General features: G+C 42.1%; 3 protein-coding genes across 4 annotated transcripts; 1 reads left to right on the forward strand and 2 right to left on the reverse strand.

The window, feature by feature from the left end:
* The first annotated feature begins 1,928 nt into the window (after nucleotides 1-1,928).
* Nucleotides 1,929-11,871, forward strand: LOC126582227 (prohibitin-3, mitochondrial-like). Of its 2 annotated transcripts, XR_007609311.1 has the most exons (3): nucleotides 1,929-2,838; nucleotides 3,659-3,715; nucleotides 11,641-11,871. XR_007609311.1 is itself a non-coding variant. In XM_050246284.1 (2 exons), the coding sequence occupies exon 1, from the start codon at nucleotides 2,000-2,002 to the stop codon at nucleotides 2,834-2,836; it is 837 nt and encodes a 278-aa protein (XP_050102241.1). In that variant the 5' UTR covers nucleotides 1,930-1,999; the 3' UTR covers nucleotides 2,837-2,838; nucleotides 11,641-11,871. The 2 variants fall into 2 exon arrangements, 1 of the variants encoding a protein (XP_050102241.1); XM_050246284.1 differs by lacking the exon at nucleotides 3,659-3,715 and having other exon boundaries at nucleotides 1,930-2,838.
* An 809-nt stretch (nucleotides 11,872-12,680) lies between these two features.
* Nucleotides 12,681-14,987, reverse strand: LOC126582224 (glyceraldehyde-3-phosphate dehydrogenase, cytosolic-like). Its single transcript, XM_050246282.1, has 9 exons — nucleotides 14,902-14,987; nucleotides 14,699-14,799; nucleotides 14,156-14,518; nucleotides 13,753-13,813; nucleotides 13,553-13,650; nucleotides 13,318-13,460; nucleotides 13,136-13,219; nucleotides 12,963-13,052; nucleotides 12,681-12,862 (listed from the first exon to the last, which is right to left on the reverse strand). Exons 1-9 carry the CDS (start codon nucleotides 14,927-14,929, stop codon nucleotides 12,817-12,819), a joined length of 1,014 nt encoding a protein of 337 aa, XP_050102239.1. The 5' UTR covers nucleotides 14,930-14,987; the 3' UTR covers nucleotides 12,681-12,816.
* Nucleotides 14,988-15,725: 738 nt separating this feature from the next.
* Nucleotides 15,726-17,830, reverse strand: LOC126582223 (cytosolic Fe-S cluster assembly factor NBP35-like). Its single transcript, XM_050246281.1, has 3 exons — nucleotides 17,663-17,830; nucleotides 17,464-17,565; nucleotides 15,726-16,871 (listed from the first exon to the last, which is right to left on the reverse strand). Exons 1-3 carry the CDS (start codon nucleotides 17,697-17,699, stop codon nucleotides 15,940-15,942), a joined length of 1,071 nt encoding a protein of 356 aa, XP_050102238.1. The 5' UTR covers nucleotides 17,700-17,830; the 3' UTR covers nucleotides 15,726-15,939.
* Nucleotides 17,831-17,888: the final 58 nt, after the last annotated feature.

Consider the following 17,888-nt stretch of genomic DNA (forward strand, 5'->3'; position numbering starts at 1 on the left):
TCCTCAAGAATTTGAAACTTTTGTACATTTTTCTTTTATTTCTCTTATTTCTCTTACCACTACAACAAACTATGATATTCATGTTTTTCAAAGTATATTTTTTTCTACGTAAAATCTTTTATAATTCTTATTTAAACACTTGTAATCAACGATTTAAAACATAAATTTAAATATATTTGAACCTGTTTTTTTGTTAATTTTTATTTTATCTAAATCTAAACTACATATTAATAGAATCTTCTTTGTCAACCAAACGAGGGTGAAAGAATATTTAACAAAACAAAATTGACAATGTTGTAGGCCTCACTACTATATTTTTCATTATTTTTTTAGTCTTCGACTTAAATATTCTACTAAATACACATTTGTTGCTCAATAAAATGTAAAAATGCTTCTGAATTCCTTAAAAGTTTCTTAATGCTTAGAAAAATATTTTGCGAAAATAAAAAATTTGCATTTTTGTCCAAAAAAAAAAAAGGGTGTCACTGTGTCAGGCAAGCTCAACACACGCAAAACGAGGCAGACTTAGCTCACTTAGAATGAGGGGAACCATGGCACGAAAAACAAGGTGGGCATCGCTCATAGAAAACGGATGGGCTTTTGGCACGCAAAATGAGGCAATTTTCATGGAAAATGAGGCGGGATACGTCACACAAATCGACATCAGCCTTGCGCACGAAAAAGGAGATTGGATTTGTGCACGCCAAAATGACATGGGCTCCGTGGACGCAAAAAGGGGCGGGCTTCTAGCATGCAAAAATGATGAAAACACCTCACATGCAGAATGAGGGGAACCCAGACACACAAGACGAGGCAGGCTTTGCGCATGCAGAACGAGGGGAACCCAGAATTTCCCTCGTTCCTTTGTTAAATTTTCTTTTATTTCTCTTACCGCTACAACAAACTATGATATTCATGTTCTTCAAAGTATATTTTCGCGTGCAAAAATCTTTTATAATTGGTATTTAAACACTTGTAATCAACAATTTAAAACCTAAATTTAAAGATATTTGAACCTTTTTTTTGTTAATTTTTCTTATATCTAAATCTAAACTACATATTAATAGAATCCTCTTTGTCAACCAAACGAGAGTGAAAGAATACTTAACAAAACCAAACGAGTCATCTATTTATTTCTATTCCTCGATTTCCTTTTGATTTATTCAATTTGAAAGCTAAAAAAAATGTGCAAAAAAAAAAAAAAAAAAAAACGTGTGAAAAACACTTCCTGTCTTTCCAAACATAGTGTAAACTTGGATGAGGAAAATAAACTTGAAATTTCAATAAAAGTCAGAATTTATAAATTGACATGCACCAATTCCCTTGTTTGGATTTATAACATAGAAATTTAGAATTTCTGCGTGGAAAAAAAACTTGGAATTTTGGGCCTCCAATTTCCAAGTTTAAATTCCATGTAAATAGGTGTCATTTCCCAATTTCTATGTTTGGGAGTTTAAAATTAACAAATTCCGTTGTCAATTCCATTGTTCTTTTAAGTTAACCAAACAACAAAATTCACAAATTCTAGAAAATAAAATCCCTTCATTTCAATTTCCGTCATTTTAAAATTCCTTAGTAATCTTAAATTTCTTCATCCAAACATAGTGTTATTTTTTGGTCAAACGATATATTTTATTTTATTTGATGTTAGATTAGCCACCGACATAATTTGCATCCCCTTTCACTTTGCATATATCCAATATTCTTGACAGAACTTGGTTAAATTAGGTTTTTTTTTTCCCATAAGGGAATGAGCTATTATCGGCACTCAAGATAAAAAAAATGAAAAAAAAAGGTAATGTTCAGCCCAAAATAAATATATTGATGGGCTGATGGGTTTAGGCCCGTTGTCCAAACAAAAATAAAAGCCTAGGCCCATTTCGTAGTTTTCCTCCTGCCCAAGTAGTTAGGGGTTTATAACAAAAATCACATAAACCCTAACTCTCCCCCACTCCGCAAAAACCCATTTCCCTTCCCTCGAATCTTCGTCGTCACCAAGATGGGAAGCAACCAAGCTGCCGTGTCCTTCCTCACCAACGTCGCGCGCGCCGCCTTCGGTCTCGGCGTTGGCGCCACCGTCGTCAACTCCGCGCTCTACACAGTCGACGGCGGCCAGCGCGCCGTCCTCTTCGACCGTTTCCGCGGAGTCATCGACGACACTGTCGGCGAGGGAACCCACTTCCTGGTCCCATGGCTCCAGAAGCCCTACATCTTCGACATCCGCACCCGGCCCCACACGTTCTCCTCCATCTCCGGCACCAAGGATCTCCAGATGGTGAATCTCACCCTCCGGGTCCTCTCGCGCCCCGAGGTCGCTCGCCTCCCTCAGATCTTCAAAACCCTAGGGCTCGAGTACGACGAGAAGGTCCTCCCCTCCATCGGCAATGAGGTCCTAAAGGCAGTGGTGGCGCAATTCAACGCCGATCAGCTCCTCACCGAGCGTCCCCACGTGTCGGCGCTGGTGCGCGAGAGCCTGATTCGCCGCGCCAAGGATTTCAACATCGTTCTGGATGACGTGGCCATCACGCACTTGTCGTACGGGCTGGAGTTCTCGCGCGCCGTGGAGGCGAAGCAGGTGGCTCAGCAGGAGGCGGAGCGGTCCAAGTTTGTGGTGGCCAAGACTGAGCAGGAGAGGCGGGCTGCGATTATCCGGGCACAGGGTGAGAGCGAGGCTGCGAAGCTCATCTCTGATGCGACTGCTTCGGCGGGTATGGGACTGATCGAGCTCAGGAGGATCGAGGCTTCCAGGGAGGTTGCTAACACGCTTGCCAGGTCGCCCAATGTGTCTTACCTGCCTGGTGGGAAGAACATGCTCTTTGGTCTCAACCCTCGCTGATGGTAATTTCTCATTTCACTGCTTCTTTTGTGTTTGATTTGCTTCGTATTTTACTGTTACATTGATTTGGTAATTCATTGGTATTGTTGAATTCTTATTCTGCATCTGTATGGGATCATATCTGTAATCTATGTATATATTCGGAAGTACGATTAAACCATTTTAGAGTACAGACAATCCCTCAATGAAACCGAAAACAATTGGAAAGAGTCGTGCTCATTAGCATCGTAAGAGTTTAGGTTTTCGGCACTAAGAAAGCTAATTCATCAAGTTTGCTAGGCTCAGCTATATCATTTTGCTAAGTTTTGGCAGAATGTTTTCGGCTCCCTTTTGTTCTGAATTTCAAGGGAGTTTGAACTTTGAAGGATTGAGTTATGAGGCTGCACGTTGTACGCTTCTTACCATTATATACACAACATACATACTAGGTTTGTGTTCTATTATAGTGTAGTTCACTGGCACCAGTCCGCGAAAAGTTGCATGCCAGCTTGCATGAACTGTGACCATTTGTGGATCTCTTACAATGTTTTTCTTTACCTTTGCGGGTTCTTTCTTGTCTCTCTCATACGTTGCAGTTCTGTACGATATAGCAGACACATTACTTGGTACTACAGCTGTTCCTCGATTAGGAATTCAGATAGTTCTGTTGAAAATTTTTGGTTTTACAATAGTTGATTCCTTCGTGTGACTGGTAGTTCAGCTTCGCATTGCCTATGTGTTGTAGTTTTTAACGTTTAGGTATACTTTCCGTGCATCTAATGTCTAGTTAACCTGATTTTGAGATGGAATGAAGTGGCAATTATTGATTATTTTAAGCTACAGATCTCTATGATGACGATTGAGGAAATTGGAAAGTGAAGAGTAATTTCAATGTATAACGTAAGTAACATGTGCTTGATGTTGTGAATGAAAGGCCTAAATTTGATTTCTGTGGTTGTTGCCTACATACATGAGAAATATGAACGATTCATGATACAATAATTAAAACTCAAAGTTTCCAAGCCCTTTTTATTAGTTTTCCTTTCTTTGGGAACTTTAACGAAAAGCACATGGTACTGTTCACTTTAACGAAAAACCACATTTTTACACTAAAAAGTCAATCCTTGTACTATTCACTTTACCCTTTATTTTGTCTTTATCATTAAAACTCAAAAACTCCGCCTATGTTTTACATGGCCGGTCCCAAGCCCGGATAAAGGAGGAGGGGGAGGGCGTCAGGTAGTCGACAGTCGGCACTCCATGATCACGTCGAATCCTTATGAAAATGAATCCAGAACAAAATAGCGCTAAAGCTAGGGCGTCACCCGTAAGTGGCGCGCTGTGCGGCCCGAGCACAGTGATAAGTGAGCAAGGGTCGCTGTATCTCCATCGGCACCCGGATGCAGTGTTAAATGAGCAAGGGGGCCATAGAAACTTCTTTTCGAACGACTCCACTCAAAGTTGTTTGGGAGCATATGCTCCTATCAACTTTACCCGGGACACACAAAAGAAGTACTTTGATCCTATTAGACGGGGGAGGGTGAAGAAGCTAGGACAGAAGGGTAGAGTTCAAGAGAGCAAAATGCGTTTAGGAACGTGGAATATAGGAACCTTAACGGGAAAATCTATGGAAGTAGTGGAAGTTATGGTGAGGAGAAGGATAAATATTATGTGCCTACAAGAAACTAAGTGGGTTGGTAGTAAGGCAAAGGATCTAGAAAACTCAGGGTTTAAACTTTGGTATTCGGGCACACATAGAACGAGAAACGGTGTTGGCATCATCGTGGACAAAACCTTGGTACAAGATGTTGTAGATGTCAAGAGGGTAGGAGATAGAATCATGGCAATCAAGATTGTAATAGGACAAGAACTTATCAATGTGATTAGTGCGTACGCACCTCAAGTAGGGTTGGATACGAGGTCGAAGGAGAAATTTTGGGAAGATCTTGGAGACTTGGTGCAAGGAATTGCTCAGACGGAGAAGTTATTTATAGGAGGAGATTTAAATGGACACGTGGGCAGGGAGACAGGCAACTATGGAGGTTTTCATGGTGGCCATGGTTTTGGGGAGAGAAACGAGGATGGGGAAGCTATCTTGGATTTTGCAATGGCATTTGATCTCTTCTTAGCCAACACCTTCTTTAAGAAGAGAGAAGAACATGTGATCACCTACAAGAGTGGGTCGTCAAAAACACAAATAGATTTTCTTCTAATGAGGAAAGGGGATCGTATAACTTGTAAGGATTGCAAAGTTATACCAGGAGAGAGCGTGGCTAATCAACATCGCTTGTTGGTGATGGATGTACATATCAAAAGAGTGAGACAAAAGAACAAGACTTGGAAGTGCCCAAGGACTAGATGGTGGAATCTAAAAGAAGAAAAACAAGCCATTTTCAAAGAGAAAGTAATCACCCAGTGTGTGTGGGATAGAGAGGGGGAAGCTAGCCAAATGTGGGATTCCATGGCTAGTTGTATCCGAAAAGTAGCAAAAGAGGTATTAGGAGAGTCCAAGGGCTTTGCCCCACACCAAAAGGAATCTTGGTGGTGGAATGAGGAGGTACAAACAAAGGTGAAGGCTAAGAAGGAATGTTGTGAAGCCTTATACAAGGATAGGACTGATGAAAATGGTGAAAGGTATAGAAAAGCGAAGCAAGAGGCGAAGAAAGCTGTGAGAGAAGCTAAGTTAGCGGCTTACGACGATATGTATAAACGACTAGATACCAAAGAAGGAGAGTTGGATATCTATAAACTAGCTAGAGCAAGGGAAAAGAAGACAAGGGACCTAAACCAAGTGAGGTGCATCAAGGATGAGGATGGAAAAGTTCTTGCTACAGAGAATGCGGTTAAAGACAGATGGAGAGGTTATTTTCATAATCTTTTCAATGAAGGACATGAAAGGAGTGCTTCTTTAGGGGAGTTGAGTAACTCAGAAGAGTGTAGAAACTACTCTTTTTATCGTCGAATCCGGAAGGAAGAAGTGGTTGTAGCTTTGAAGAAGATGAAGCAAAGAAAAGCAATAGGCCCAGACGAGATACCAATCGAAGTGTGGAAAGTTTTGGGAGAGACAGGTATAACATGGCTCACTGACCTTTTCAATAGGATTTTGAAAACGAAGAAGATGCCAAATGAGTGGCGAACAAGCACTTTAGTGCCTATCTACAAGAATAAGGGCGACGTACAAAATTGCATGAACTATAGGGGTATTAAGCTAATGAGTCATACAATGAAGCTTTGGGAGAGAGTCATTGAGCATAGATTGAGGCAAGAGACACGGGTTTCGGACAACCAATTCGGGTTCATGCCAGGGCGCTCAACCATGGAGGCAATCTATCTCTTACGAAGATTGATGGAAAGATATAGAGATGGGAAAAAGGATTTACACATGGTCTTTATAGATTTGGAGAAAGCGTACGATAGGGTCCCAAGAGACATTCTTTGGAGGATTTTAGAGAAGAAAGGAGTACGAGTAGCATATATCCAAGCTATAAAGGATATGTATGAAGGAGCAAAGACTGCCGTAAGAACTCATGAAGGACAAACTGAAAGCTTTCCCATAACTGTAGGATTACATCAAGGCTCATCCTTAAGTCCTTACCTTTTTGCGTTGGTAATGGATGAGTTAACAGGACATATTCAAGATGATATTCCTTGGTGTATGCTTTTCGCAGACGATATAGTGTTGATAGATGAAACTCAGGAAGGGGTAAATGCAAAGCTTAACCTTTGGAAAGAAGTGTTGGAATCTAAAGGTCTTCGCCTAAGCCGATCAAAGACAGAATATATGGAGTGCAAGTTCAGTGCAAATGGAGGCCAAAACGAGTTAGGGGTGAGGATCGGTGATCAAGAAATACCAAAGAGCGATCGTTTTCGTTACCTAGGATCTATCTTGCAAAAGAACGGAGAATTAGATGGAGATCTCAACCATAGAATACAAGCTGGATGGATGAAGTGGAAGAGTGCATCCGGCGTGTTGTGTGACCGCCGTATGCCACTGAAGCTCAAGGGAAAATTTTATAGGACGGCAATAAGGCCGGCGATGCTGTATGGCACAGAATGTTGGGCGGTGAAGCATCAACACGTACACAAAATGGGTGTAGCGGAGATGAGAATGCTTCGTTGGATGTGTGGGCACACGAGAAAGGATAAGATTAGGAATGAGGATATCCGGGGTAAAGTAGGAGTAGCCGAAATTGAAGGAAAGATGAGAGAAAATCGGTTACGGTGGTTTGGACATGTGCAAAGAAGGCCTACTGACGCTCCGATTAGAAGATGCGACTATGGGACAGAGGTTCAGGGCCGAAGGGGTAGAGGAAGACCTAAGAAAACTTTGGAAGAGACTCTAAGAAAAGACTTAGAGTACTTGGATCTAACGAAGGACATGACACAGGACCGAGCACAATGGCGTTCTAAGATTCATGTAGCCGATCCCACTCAGTGACTTGGATTTTCCAAGTCTCCAACCGAGAAGTTTTCCTCACTCAGGAAATTAAGGGAACACTACCTCAACCTACATGCTCCACTCACAAAGCTCCAACAAAAGAAAATTCAAAGAACTTAGAGAAGAAGGCTTTGGTGTATTTAACACAATACGTTGAAATGAAGGAAAACTTATTTATTGATATCCCCGATAAGCTACAAATATGTACATATACATGAGTCAAAATAAACAAACAAGAGAGAGCCTTCACAAAGGTTGCTTAGGAGAAGTCGCAGCAGTCGGTAGAGCCCCAGAAAGAGAAGGCACCGGAGGGGGATCATTCGGAGCCTCAGTACTGGACAGAACCCTAGAAGTAGGAGGCATCAGAGGTTGATCATTTGGAGCTTCATTACACGGTACAGCCCCAGAAGACGAAGGCAATAAATGCCTTTGGAACAAACCCACAAATCTCTGATGATCAAGTAAAACCTGACCATCAGATTCCTTCATCTGGTCCAGCTTCCTCTTCATGTTTGTAGCATAGTCATGTGCGAGACGGTGCAACTGTTTATTCTCATGCTTGAGCCCTCTAATCTCCTGTTTGAGACTCATCACTTCAGCCGCCAATGATTCAACTTGGCGGGTTCGAGCAAATAGGCGTTGGGCCATATTAGACACAGAACCTGCACACTGAACACTGAGAGCCAGAGAATCCTTAACAGCTAACTCATCAGATCGTTTGGAAAGTAGTCTGTTATCTTTGGGAGTGAGAAGGTTCCTGGCCACCACCGCAGCGGTCATATCATTCTTCATAACGGAATCCCCAACGGTAAGAGGACCAGTAGGGGAGACGAAGGATGGGCGCCATATGTTGTCTGGAGAAGGCGGGGCTGCCTCTTCAACAAGGTTCAAGTCAAAACGACGGTCGGAGGGGCCAGACATTTTCAAAGGTGTTGAAGAGAGAAGAGGTCGAACAAATCAAGATCTTGTAAGAATGGAGCTTCTACTGGTGGAGATTCAAGTGTGCTTTGGAACTTAATGCCAGCCCCTATAAAAATCTGCACTCGACGGAGCTTCAGAAATCGAAGAGGCGCCTGCTCAGAAATCGAAGAGGCGTTTGCTTTCTCAAAAGCTGGGCTGCTCAGAGACCACGAGGGTCGATCTCAGAAATCGAAGAGGCGTCTGCTTTCTCAAACGTTGGGCTGCTCAAAGACCACGAAGGCCGATCTCAGAAATCGAAGAGGCGCTTGCTTTCTCAAAAGTTGGGCTGCTCAGAGACAACGAGGGCCGATCTCAGAAATCGAAGAGGCACCTACTTTTCCAGCCTTGGCAGCACCTGTCACACGCACACTCAGCTTTGCGGAAATTATGGGCATTCTGTCGAAGACTTCTGGTGAAGTAGAAAGCACATGAGTCTTACTGTTCAATCACCCACTTCCCACACGCAATAGTAGCTCATGTGTATCACAGATAACTTTGCCAAAGTTCTCTGCCAAAGTTGAGCACGTGAAGCTTGCAGCTTCCACTACATCGCTCTGACCAAGACGGGTAAAAGAATAGCAAAGAAACAGCACTAACAAAGTTTAGACACATAAATTTTGAAGGTCTAGCTACCCCATATTATTACCCACAAGGGTAAAGGAACAGTATCACTGCTGGATAATTGGAAAGTCCCTGTGTGTCAACCTCTGTGCTTCGTGGCAAGGTAGACTAGCAAACATGCCCAACCTTTACTCACATTCGAGAAAACACTCCCAACAAGATTGCTTGCTCCAAAATCGAAGAGGCACCGTCCTCCGAATCTCGAGAGCCAGACTCCCAACATGACTACTTTCTCAAAAATCGAAGAGAGGGTAAAGGAACAGTACCATTGCTGGATAATTGGAAAGTCCCTGTGTGTCAACCTCTGTGCTTCGTGGCAAGGTAGACTAGCAAACATGCCCAACCTTTACTCACATTCGAGAAAACACTCCCAACAAGATTGCTTGCTCCAAAATCGAAGAGGCACCGCCCTCCGAATCTCGAGAGCCAGACTCCCAACATGATTACCTTCTCAAAAATCGAAGAGACACCGCTCTCCGAATCTCGAGAGCCAGACCCCCAGCAGGATTGCTTTCTCAAAAATCGAAGAGACATCGTTCTCCGAATCTCGAGAGCCAGATCCCTGATAGGATTGCTTGTTCGAAAACCGAAGAGGCAACACTTTCCCAACTACAAGAGCCGGATCTCCTTGGATAAAGCTGTCTGTAATCTTCACACGCAACATCAGCTTTCCACATACCACAGACCACTTTTTCAAAGTGCTCTGACAGGGTAAAGGAATAGCATTACTACTTGTTGTTAAGGAGACTCCTATATATGTCAACCTCCATCCCCAACGGACAGACAGACCTGCAAAAATGCTCAACCCTTCCTCATATATGAGAGGGCACTCTCAACGAAGCCTTTCGAAATATTCAGCTTTCTTTCCCCCCGATAATACCTCTGCAAACAAGTTATACTAGAGCAAGAATATCTCATATCATCAGGGTTAAAAGCAAGAGTATCCCATATCATGCTTTTTCCCTGTCTTTTCCTTTGGACTTGTTCTTACCTGCAAGACAAGGAGAAAGAGAGCAATCAGTCAGCACTTGGAATCAAGCTTCCAGCCAGGAACTGACTGCCTGGAACTTACTTACCTGGCATTGCTCTCGAGTACTCATCTTCAACATCTTATGCTTCCAGGGAAGATACCGCATCTGCCTGAGGAACAGATAGGGCAAGTGAGAAGGATACAAGGAAGCATGTGGAGACAAGCGTAACAGCACACGTGCCGATACATCCATCACTCTGTCAAAGCAAAAGTATCCCATATCAGTAGGGTCGAACGTACTCTAGATTTGATGGACTTGTTTTGACCCTCAAATTCTTCAGTCGGCCTTATACTCTGGAGGAAACCAGAAAACCCTCCAGCTCAGTTCAAGAATAAGCCTGTGGAAAGTTACTTCTTCAAAAGCAAAAGTATCCCATATCATCTCTTCTCATTTTTCTTCTCTTTATCCTTCATGCTGCCTGCAAGATAGGGAGAATGTGAACAATCAGCCGGAGCTCTGATTGCTTACCTTGTCTGTCACCTCTTTCAGCAAATCCCCTAGCTCGGCAACTTGAGGGACTCCTACTACATGGTTTGTATCGCGCTTGACCAAGCCTGAAACTACAAGTAAGCTTCAAGTGAAATTGATACATTACCTTGTGCATCTCCACCAGTTAAAGATACCACCCCTGGATGGAGGAAGAGTACTTCCAGAGAAGATGCCACATCTACCTGTGAGACAGATAAGGCAAGTCAAGACGATACCACATTCCGATACTTAGAAGTTTCGTGATTACGAGATCATTCTCCCACAATATTTCCTAATGTCATTTGTACTAAATCATTCACCTGTACTCACTAAAGGAAAGCTTGAACCTATGTACTTGTGTAAACCCTTCACAATTAATGAGAACTCCTCTATTCCGTGGACGTAGCCAATCTGGGTGAACCACGTACATCTTGTGTTTGCTTTCCTATCTATATCCATTTATATACTTATCCACACTAATGATCGGAGCAATCTAGCGAAGATCACAAAAAGCGACCGTTTTCGCTACCTAGGATATATCGTGCAAGAGAACGGAGAATTAGAGAGATCTCAACCATAGAATAGAAGTTGGATAGATGAAGTGTAAGAGTGCATCCGGCGGGTTGTGTAACCGTCGTAGGCCACTGAAGCTCAAGGGAAAATTTTATAGGACGGCAATAAGGCCAGCGATGTTGTATGGCACAGAATGTTGGGCGGTGAAGCATCAACACGTACACAAAATGGGTGTGGCGGAGACGAGGATGCTTCGTGGGATGTGTGGGCACACAAGAAATGATAAGATTGGAAATGAGGATATTCGAGGTAAAGTAGGAGTGGCCGAAATTGAAGGAAAGATGAGAGAAAATCGGTTCCGGTGATTTGGACATGTGCAAAGAAGGCCTACTGACGCTCCGGTTCGAAGATGTGACTACGGGACAGAGGTTCAGGGCCAAAGGGGTAGAGGAAGACCTAGGAAAACTTTGGAAGAGACTCTAAGAAAAGACTTAGAGTACTTGGTTCTAACGGAGGACATGACACAAAACCGAGCGCAATGGCGTTCTAGGATTCATATAGCCGACCCCACTTAGTGGGAAAAGGCTTTGTTGTTGTTGTTGTTGTATCATTAAAACTCAAAATTTCCAAGCCCTCTTCATTAGTTTTCCTTTCTTTTTATGCCTTTACACCATATAGTATCAATATCAAAAGCCCTTCTCATTCCATCAATTTGGTCCTATCGTTTTCACAATATGAAATAATGGCATTAAGCTTTCCTATTTGATAAGCAATTGTATCGGTTTTCTTTGCAGGGTTCCAGGACATGGCATAACAAGAAGACCAGTCCGCGAATACACCGAAGTCTTGAGTGGTTTATTTCTAGAGTAATTTTTTGGTTTTTACGGGAAGGCGGGTGTCTTGAACTTATTTAGAATGAGAGATAAGGTTTAGGAAAGTGCCATGGATGTTGCGTTGATAATGCATTTCTGACTAAGTTCACCTGGATGTTAGTACTTGAATATAATTTGGTGCACTTTTGTTCATATGTTGCAGTGCAGGAGGATGTGTTATCCAAAATTTTGCACCTATTTCAATTGCTTTTTCTCGCTATCGGTTTCTTTATTTTGCTTTCATATCGATATGGCTGGGCTTGTCGTTTACATATTCTTGTGCCTCGGCTTGGTAACGCTTGGGCTTGACATTAGTACATGACGCATTGAAAGCGAATTGAAAGCCAGTCGAGGTGCGTTGTTCCTCCTCTTGTTTTGATATTTCTGCATCTTTCATTTTCTTCTTCGTTTGGTTTGGAAAATACTGTTCAGATTGGAAGTAAAGATGCAGTTAATTGCACGGGGCAGGCACAATAGCGACATTATGTTGGATTACATTTTGACATCTATGGACTCGTTTGAATGTGCTTTTAAAATGACTGAAAACTCTTTTAGAGAAAATGTTTTTTTATTTCAAAAGCACTTAAAAGTGTTTTAGCATCAGTTATGTGCTTATTCCAGGAAGCACTTTAAGTGCTTTTCCAGAATTTACTTGCATTCTTACTAATGATTGGTTTCAAAAACATTTTCACCAAAAGCGCTTTCAGTCATTTTAAAAGTACATCCAAACGATCTCTATAACTTTGCAATATTGACTATAACTTTGCAGTATTGATTGTCTCGATTGCATGTCTCTAAATGCAGTTAACCGCAACCTAGAAAATCTCTATAAACATATGCTATTAATTATTTTATTTTGTATAGGAGAAGAAGAACGATAGATAAACTGCATCTCAAGTTAAAATGTCGTGCCAATTTTGACTACTCGGTATGTCTAAACCCGTACAATGACCATCCCCAAAACTAAAACTAAAGCTTCTAACGCTCTTGGAACCAGTCCCCTACAAAACTTTGTCACCCGCAGAGATGATCGATTATTCCGAAAACAAGCTTAAGCCGCCCTGCCTCCTAATTAACCTCGAGAAATGGTCGAGTCGTCTATTTAACCGAGGCAATGTGACGGATCAAGTCAATAACTCGTGAGCTGCAACAAACCAGACCATGTTTAGATCGACTTTTTGGAGCGCAGATAACAGATTCCGTTTGGAATTTATAACGAAGTAAAGAAACTGTACGGAAATTACCTGTAACCCCACTCGTTGTCATACCAAGACACAAGCTTCACAAAGTTGTCGTTCAAAGCAATACCAGCCTTGGCATCGAAAATGCTCGACCTGTTGCATAATTTCCAAATACATATGATCAACTAATAAACACACAGAGCAACAACTGCGAACAAATTGTCGAAAATTCTCACCGGTTATCACCCACAAAGTCCGTCGACACAACATCTTCGTCCGTGTATCCAAGGATTCCCTTCAGGCTGCCCTCTGATTCTTTCCTACAAGAACACAACGGAGTCGAGAAATATAGGACCATGCCAGTTATACCATCTGTTCGAAGTCCCGTAGCGAAGAGAAGAATGTCTACGATGCTTACTTGATGGCATTTTTGATGTCGTCGTAAGTGGCCTTCTTCTCAAGTCTCACCGTGAGATCAACCACCGAAACATCCACCGTGGGAACGCGGAATGCCATTCCCGTCAACTTCCCGTTCAATGCAGGCAGCACTTTCCCCACGGCCTGTAAAATCAAACACCGCGGCGAATGGAAAGCATGGTTTAAGCAGAAATATCTGTCGAGTATCAAACAATGTATCATTATCGAATCAATACCTTGGCAGCTCCAGTACTGCTGGGAATGATGTTGGTAGCAGCAGCTCTGCCACCTCTCCAGTCTTTCATTGACGGTCCATCGACAGTCTTTTGGGTGGCTGCATAACGTTGAGAAAAACCGGTGAGCAGTGAACGATCGATTACATATACGTATACACATATATACATATACATATACACACACACACACACACACTCACCAGTTATAGAATGGACGGTAGTCATAAGACCCTCCACAATACCAAACTTGTCATGGATAACCTGTCAAGTTGAGAAGCTTAGCAGTTCATCACCAAATTAATTAGTTTTTCGTAATGGTTTTAACTGAAGCAACATAGACTTAGGGCCGACTTGCTTCTACTCATAGTCACTTACGCTAGAAGTGCTTTCATTAGAAACACATTGAAATTCTTATTAAAAATCTAAGTGCTTCTTAAAGAAGCATATGGCAAACACTTTTCAAACAAAACAACCCTCGTATGATCCAAAACTACTTATAACTTTTTTCTACATTACGTAATCAAAAGTGCTTTTGGTTGTCATAAAATGCCTTTATTTCAAAATCATTCCCAAAAATGTCCCTAAGAAATTGAGACTAGATACCTTTGCCAATGGGGCAAGACAGTTGGTAGTGCAGCTGGCGTTGGAGACAATGTCAAGATCTGGCTTGTACTCCTTCTCATTGACACCCACAACAAACATTGGGGCATCCTTACTTGGGGCAGAAATGATAACCTTCTTTGCACCACCCTTTAAGTGCAGAGAGGCTTTTTCCTTATCGGTGAAAACTCCGGTGGACTCGACCACAAATTCCGCACCTGCTTCCCCCCACGGGATCTGTTCGGGATCCCTAGAAGCGAAAACTTTGACGGGCTTGTCACCAAAGAGAAGGGTCTTATCATCCTTAACCTTAAGCTCGTGGTGCTTCCATTGCCCGTGAACAGTGTCGTACTTAAACATGTAGCTCTGCATGCATGCAACATTTAAACTGTTACGTACGAGTATTGCGATTTTCAGTCTTTATCCAGGATCATTTCGTTCATGTTTCGCTCCAATTTTACGTTACAAGCAATACACATCCCTTAACTATAAAATGATCACCAAACAATGTACAAACATATATTAATTTGGTTACATTATACATACCATGTATTCGACGCTGATGAAGGGATCGTTGACAGCGACGAGCTCAATGTCATCTCTCTGGAGAGCAACCCTGGCCACCAAGCGGCCGATCCTTCCGAATCCTTCACCAGATAGACATCAAATCAACACCGTTGATGGTTAAATGGTGATCATATCATAAATACTAAATAGCAAGCAACAGAAAAATAAACACAAGAAGATACCATTGATGCCAATCTTGATCTTGGACATGATGAGTAATTTGTTTTGGTTAAAACGTCAAGAGAGTGAGAGTGAAAGGACTTGTAAGTGTGAACAAGGGAGTGTGAGAGTGTGAGTGCTATTTATAGGCTTGAATTCTCCGTTTTCAATTCGTATTTGTCGACGACGGAAACCAGTGCTGACATGGATGTCAGAGGTGGCGGCGTTGCCGTTCTTTTCGAGAAAGATGAACGGAGTTGAATTGGTAAAAACGTAAAAAAAGAACTAGTAAATGTTGGCTTGTTTTCCTAAGCAGTTCAGTTACAGAGGGGTACTGACTGCAATGACCACTTGGCGAGGGAAGCAGTTACAAAGAGGCTGTAGAAAGCACTCTCCCTTCCTGAAACAGATTAGAAACTCGCATGTCCGAGTGGGTTCAGACGAGTAATGCTATACTTACCATATTTTTCATACCACATTCACGGAACTTCTCTAATAGAGACATGACCTACCAACAAATGCATTCCGTCTCTATTAAAGAGGCGGTACAAATGCAGTAAGAGATGGGTTAGGACACCATCCAACTTTCACTCAAGGCGGCCTAAAAGATTCGGTGAAAGACCGTCCAAATTCAACTGGACCTCAATTGGATCATTTCTTAGTTAATTGTAATTGTATTTTTCTGCACAGTTCTAATAGTTGGAATACATTATGAAAGTAACTTAAGAAGAATGTCTTTTAACTTTCTTAAGAACATCGTTAACGTAGAAAGACTGAATTCGCTTTGGGTGTGTTGAGTTCGTAATTGTTTCAACCTGACAAAATCCAAAACCAAACCAAACCAAAATTCTAAAGAACAGGTAAATGTTTCGTTGACCTTCCAACCCATCCAACATGCCGAGTTGCCCACAAATTTAAATAATTGAAATTGTTCCACAATCCATATAACTTTAAGACATTCACATGCCAAAGAAAATTACTCTACAAGATCATCAAATGTTGAGGTTTAGATGAACAAAATCTTGATCTATGAAGATACTTGGTGTAGCCGATTCGAAAACCTATGCATCGTTGTCAACCAACATTGTAGATATTCCCTGATTTTTCAACATTTTATCAATGATTTTCTTCAGTGCAGGTGCACTCACCCCACATTTCTGATCAACAAAACAAGATCTACCTTCTTCGGCAGCCTTACAAAGCTGCGGGTCCAACGGTACCTTCCCCAGAAAAGCCACCCCCATTTCCCCACACATTCTTTCAGCTCCACCGCGACTACTATCAAACACATCGGTGAAAGCTACTATGTTTGAGAATTCAGGCAATCTCTCTTTCAGCTGCTCCCTAGCCCATTCCGTGACATCTATTTGCTCAGCGGTCTCTGTCATCCTCAAAAACTTGAAATCCATAACTGGCTGGGACAAACCACTCATGTTTTCAACAACCCCAAGGACCTGAACTCCAACTTTCTTGCAGAAACTTACTTCTTTCCGAACATCAATCATGGAGACCTGTTGTGGAGTGGTGACTATGATTGCACCATCTATTGAGCCAGCATCAAGGTATTGGACAATTGAAATATGCTCGTCCGAGGTTCCAGGAGGAGCATCCACTATCAGGAAATCAAGCTCACCCCAATAAACATCCTTCAAGAATTGCTTAATGAGTGCATTTTTGCGCGGCCCCCTCCATATAACAGCGTCATCAGGATCCGGAAGCATAAAGCCAATTGACATGACCCCGAGGTTTTGCTCAACATAGACAGGAGACCAGCCAAGGTTGCTCTGGTGGATTTCTTGGCCTTCTAGGCCGAGCATCTTTGGGATGCTCGGGCCACAAATATCAATATCAAGAAGTCCCACCTGGAAGTCCATAGCTGCTAGTGCAAATGCAAGTTGGGCAGAGAATGTGCTCTTGCCAACTCCACCTTTTCCTGATAAAACCAGTATCTTATGCTTTACAGTGGCCATCCTTTCTGCAATTGCAACCACGTCTGTACCAAGATAACATACAAACCATCAAGACAAAAACACATCGTTCTTGAAGTCATAGATAAGATATAGTATTGTAAAGAGGAAAACAAACTCGCGCAGTCACACAAAGGATGAAAATCAAAGGCGGGTTAGTGATACTGTATACACTCGCATCAATTGGATGCCTTGCAAAGATTACCTAATAAAATTCTGAAATAAAGGTTGCAACCAAACCCAACTAGTGACAAATGAATCGTAAAGGTTCATACTTTGATCAAACATTCGGTTAACATACACCAATTGCTCGAATACTTGCGCAACAAAATCACAATAACAAAGGAAAGCAAGGTTCCGAAAGAAAACTTATAGTCTCTGTTCTTCAAAATTCATGAAATTAACCATGATCATCATTAAAAAAATCATCAAATTAACATAAAAGCATCCACTTTGGCTCGTTCTTCAAAAAATTTATCACAGTTGGACAAATCACAGCAACAGGATGAATAATTTACAGTAATCACAGGTTACAATTGACTAAAAAATAACAGTTGAAAGCTGCAGATAAAGGAACAAAAAGCACAGAGCGTTAGGAGCAAGAGAGAGAAAGGAAACCTGGGTCGGGGCCCTTGGGAGCAGTAGCACAAATCTGCTGGTTCGGGCATCCGTCGCAGGCGTCGGATTTGCCAGCCGAATCGGATTGTGGTCCGGGGCAATCTAAAACCAGTAGCATCCCACAAAAATTAAACCATAAGGATTCCGATGAAGAAGAAATTAATGAAAAGCTCAAGAGAATTAGGAAGAAAGGGCTTACGTTCGTTGGCGTCTTCGGGAATTTCACCGTTCTCCATGACTGACGATTTTCCGACCGACTTGGCTTCTTCTTTTTCACGTAAGCGTAGAGAGTCGGAGAGATATGAAAGAGTTTGAACCCGGTTTAGGTCAAACCAATTGCTAGACACGGAGTCGGTGTAGGAGAGTGTTGGAAAAACTAAAGAAAATTTTGAATTTTAACGATAAGGACAAAATAAAGAGTAAAG

Source organism: Malus sylvestris, chromosome 9 (genome assembly GCF_916048215.2).
Source record: "Malus sylvestris chromosome 9, drMalSylv7.2, whole genome shotgun sequence".
Taxonomy (NCBI): Eukaryota; Viridiplantae; Streptophyta; class Magnoliopsida; order Rosales; family Rosaceae; genus Malus; species Malus sylvestris.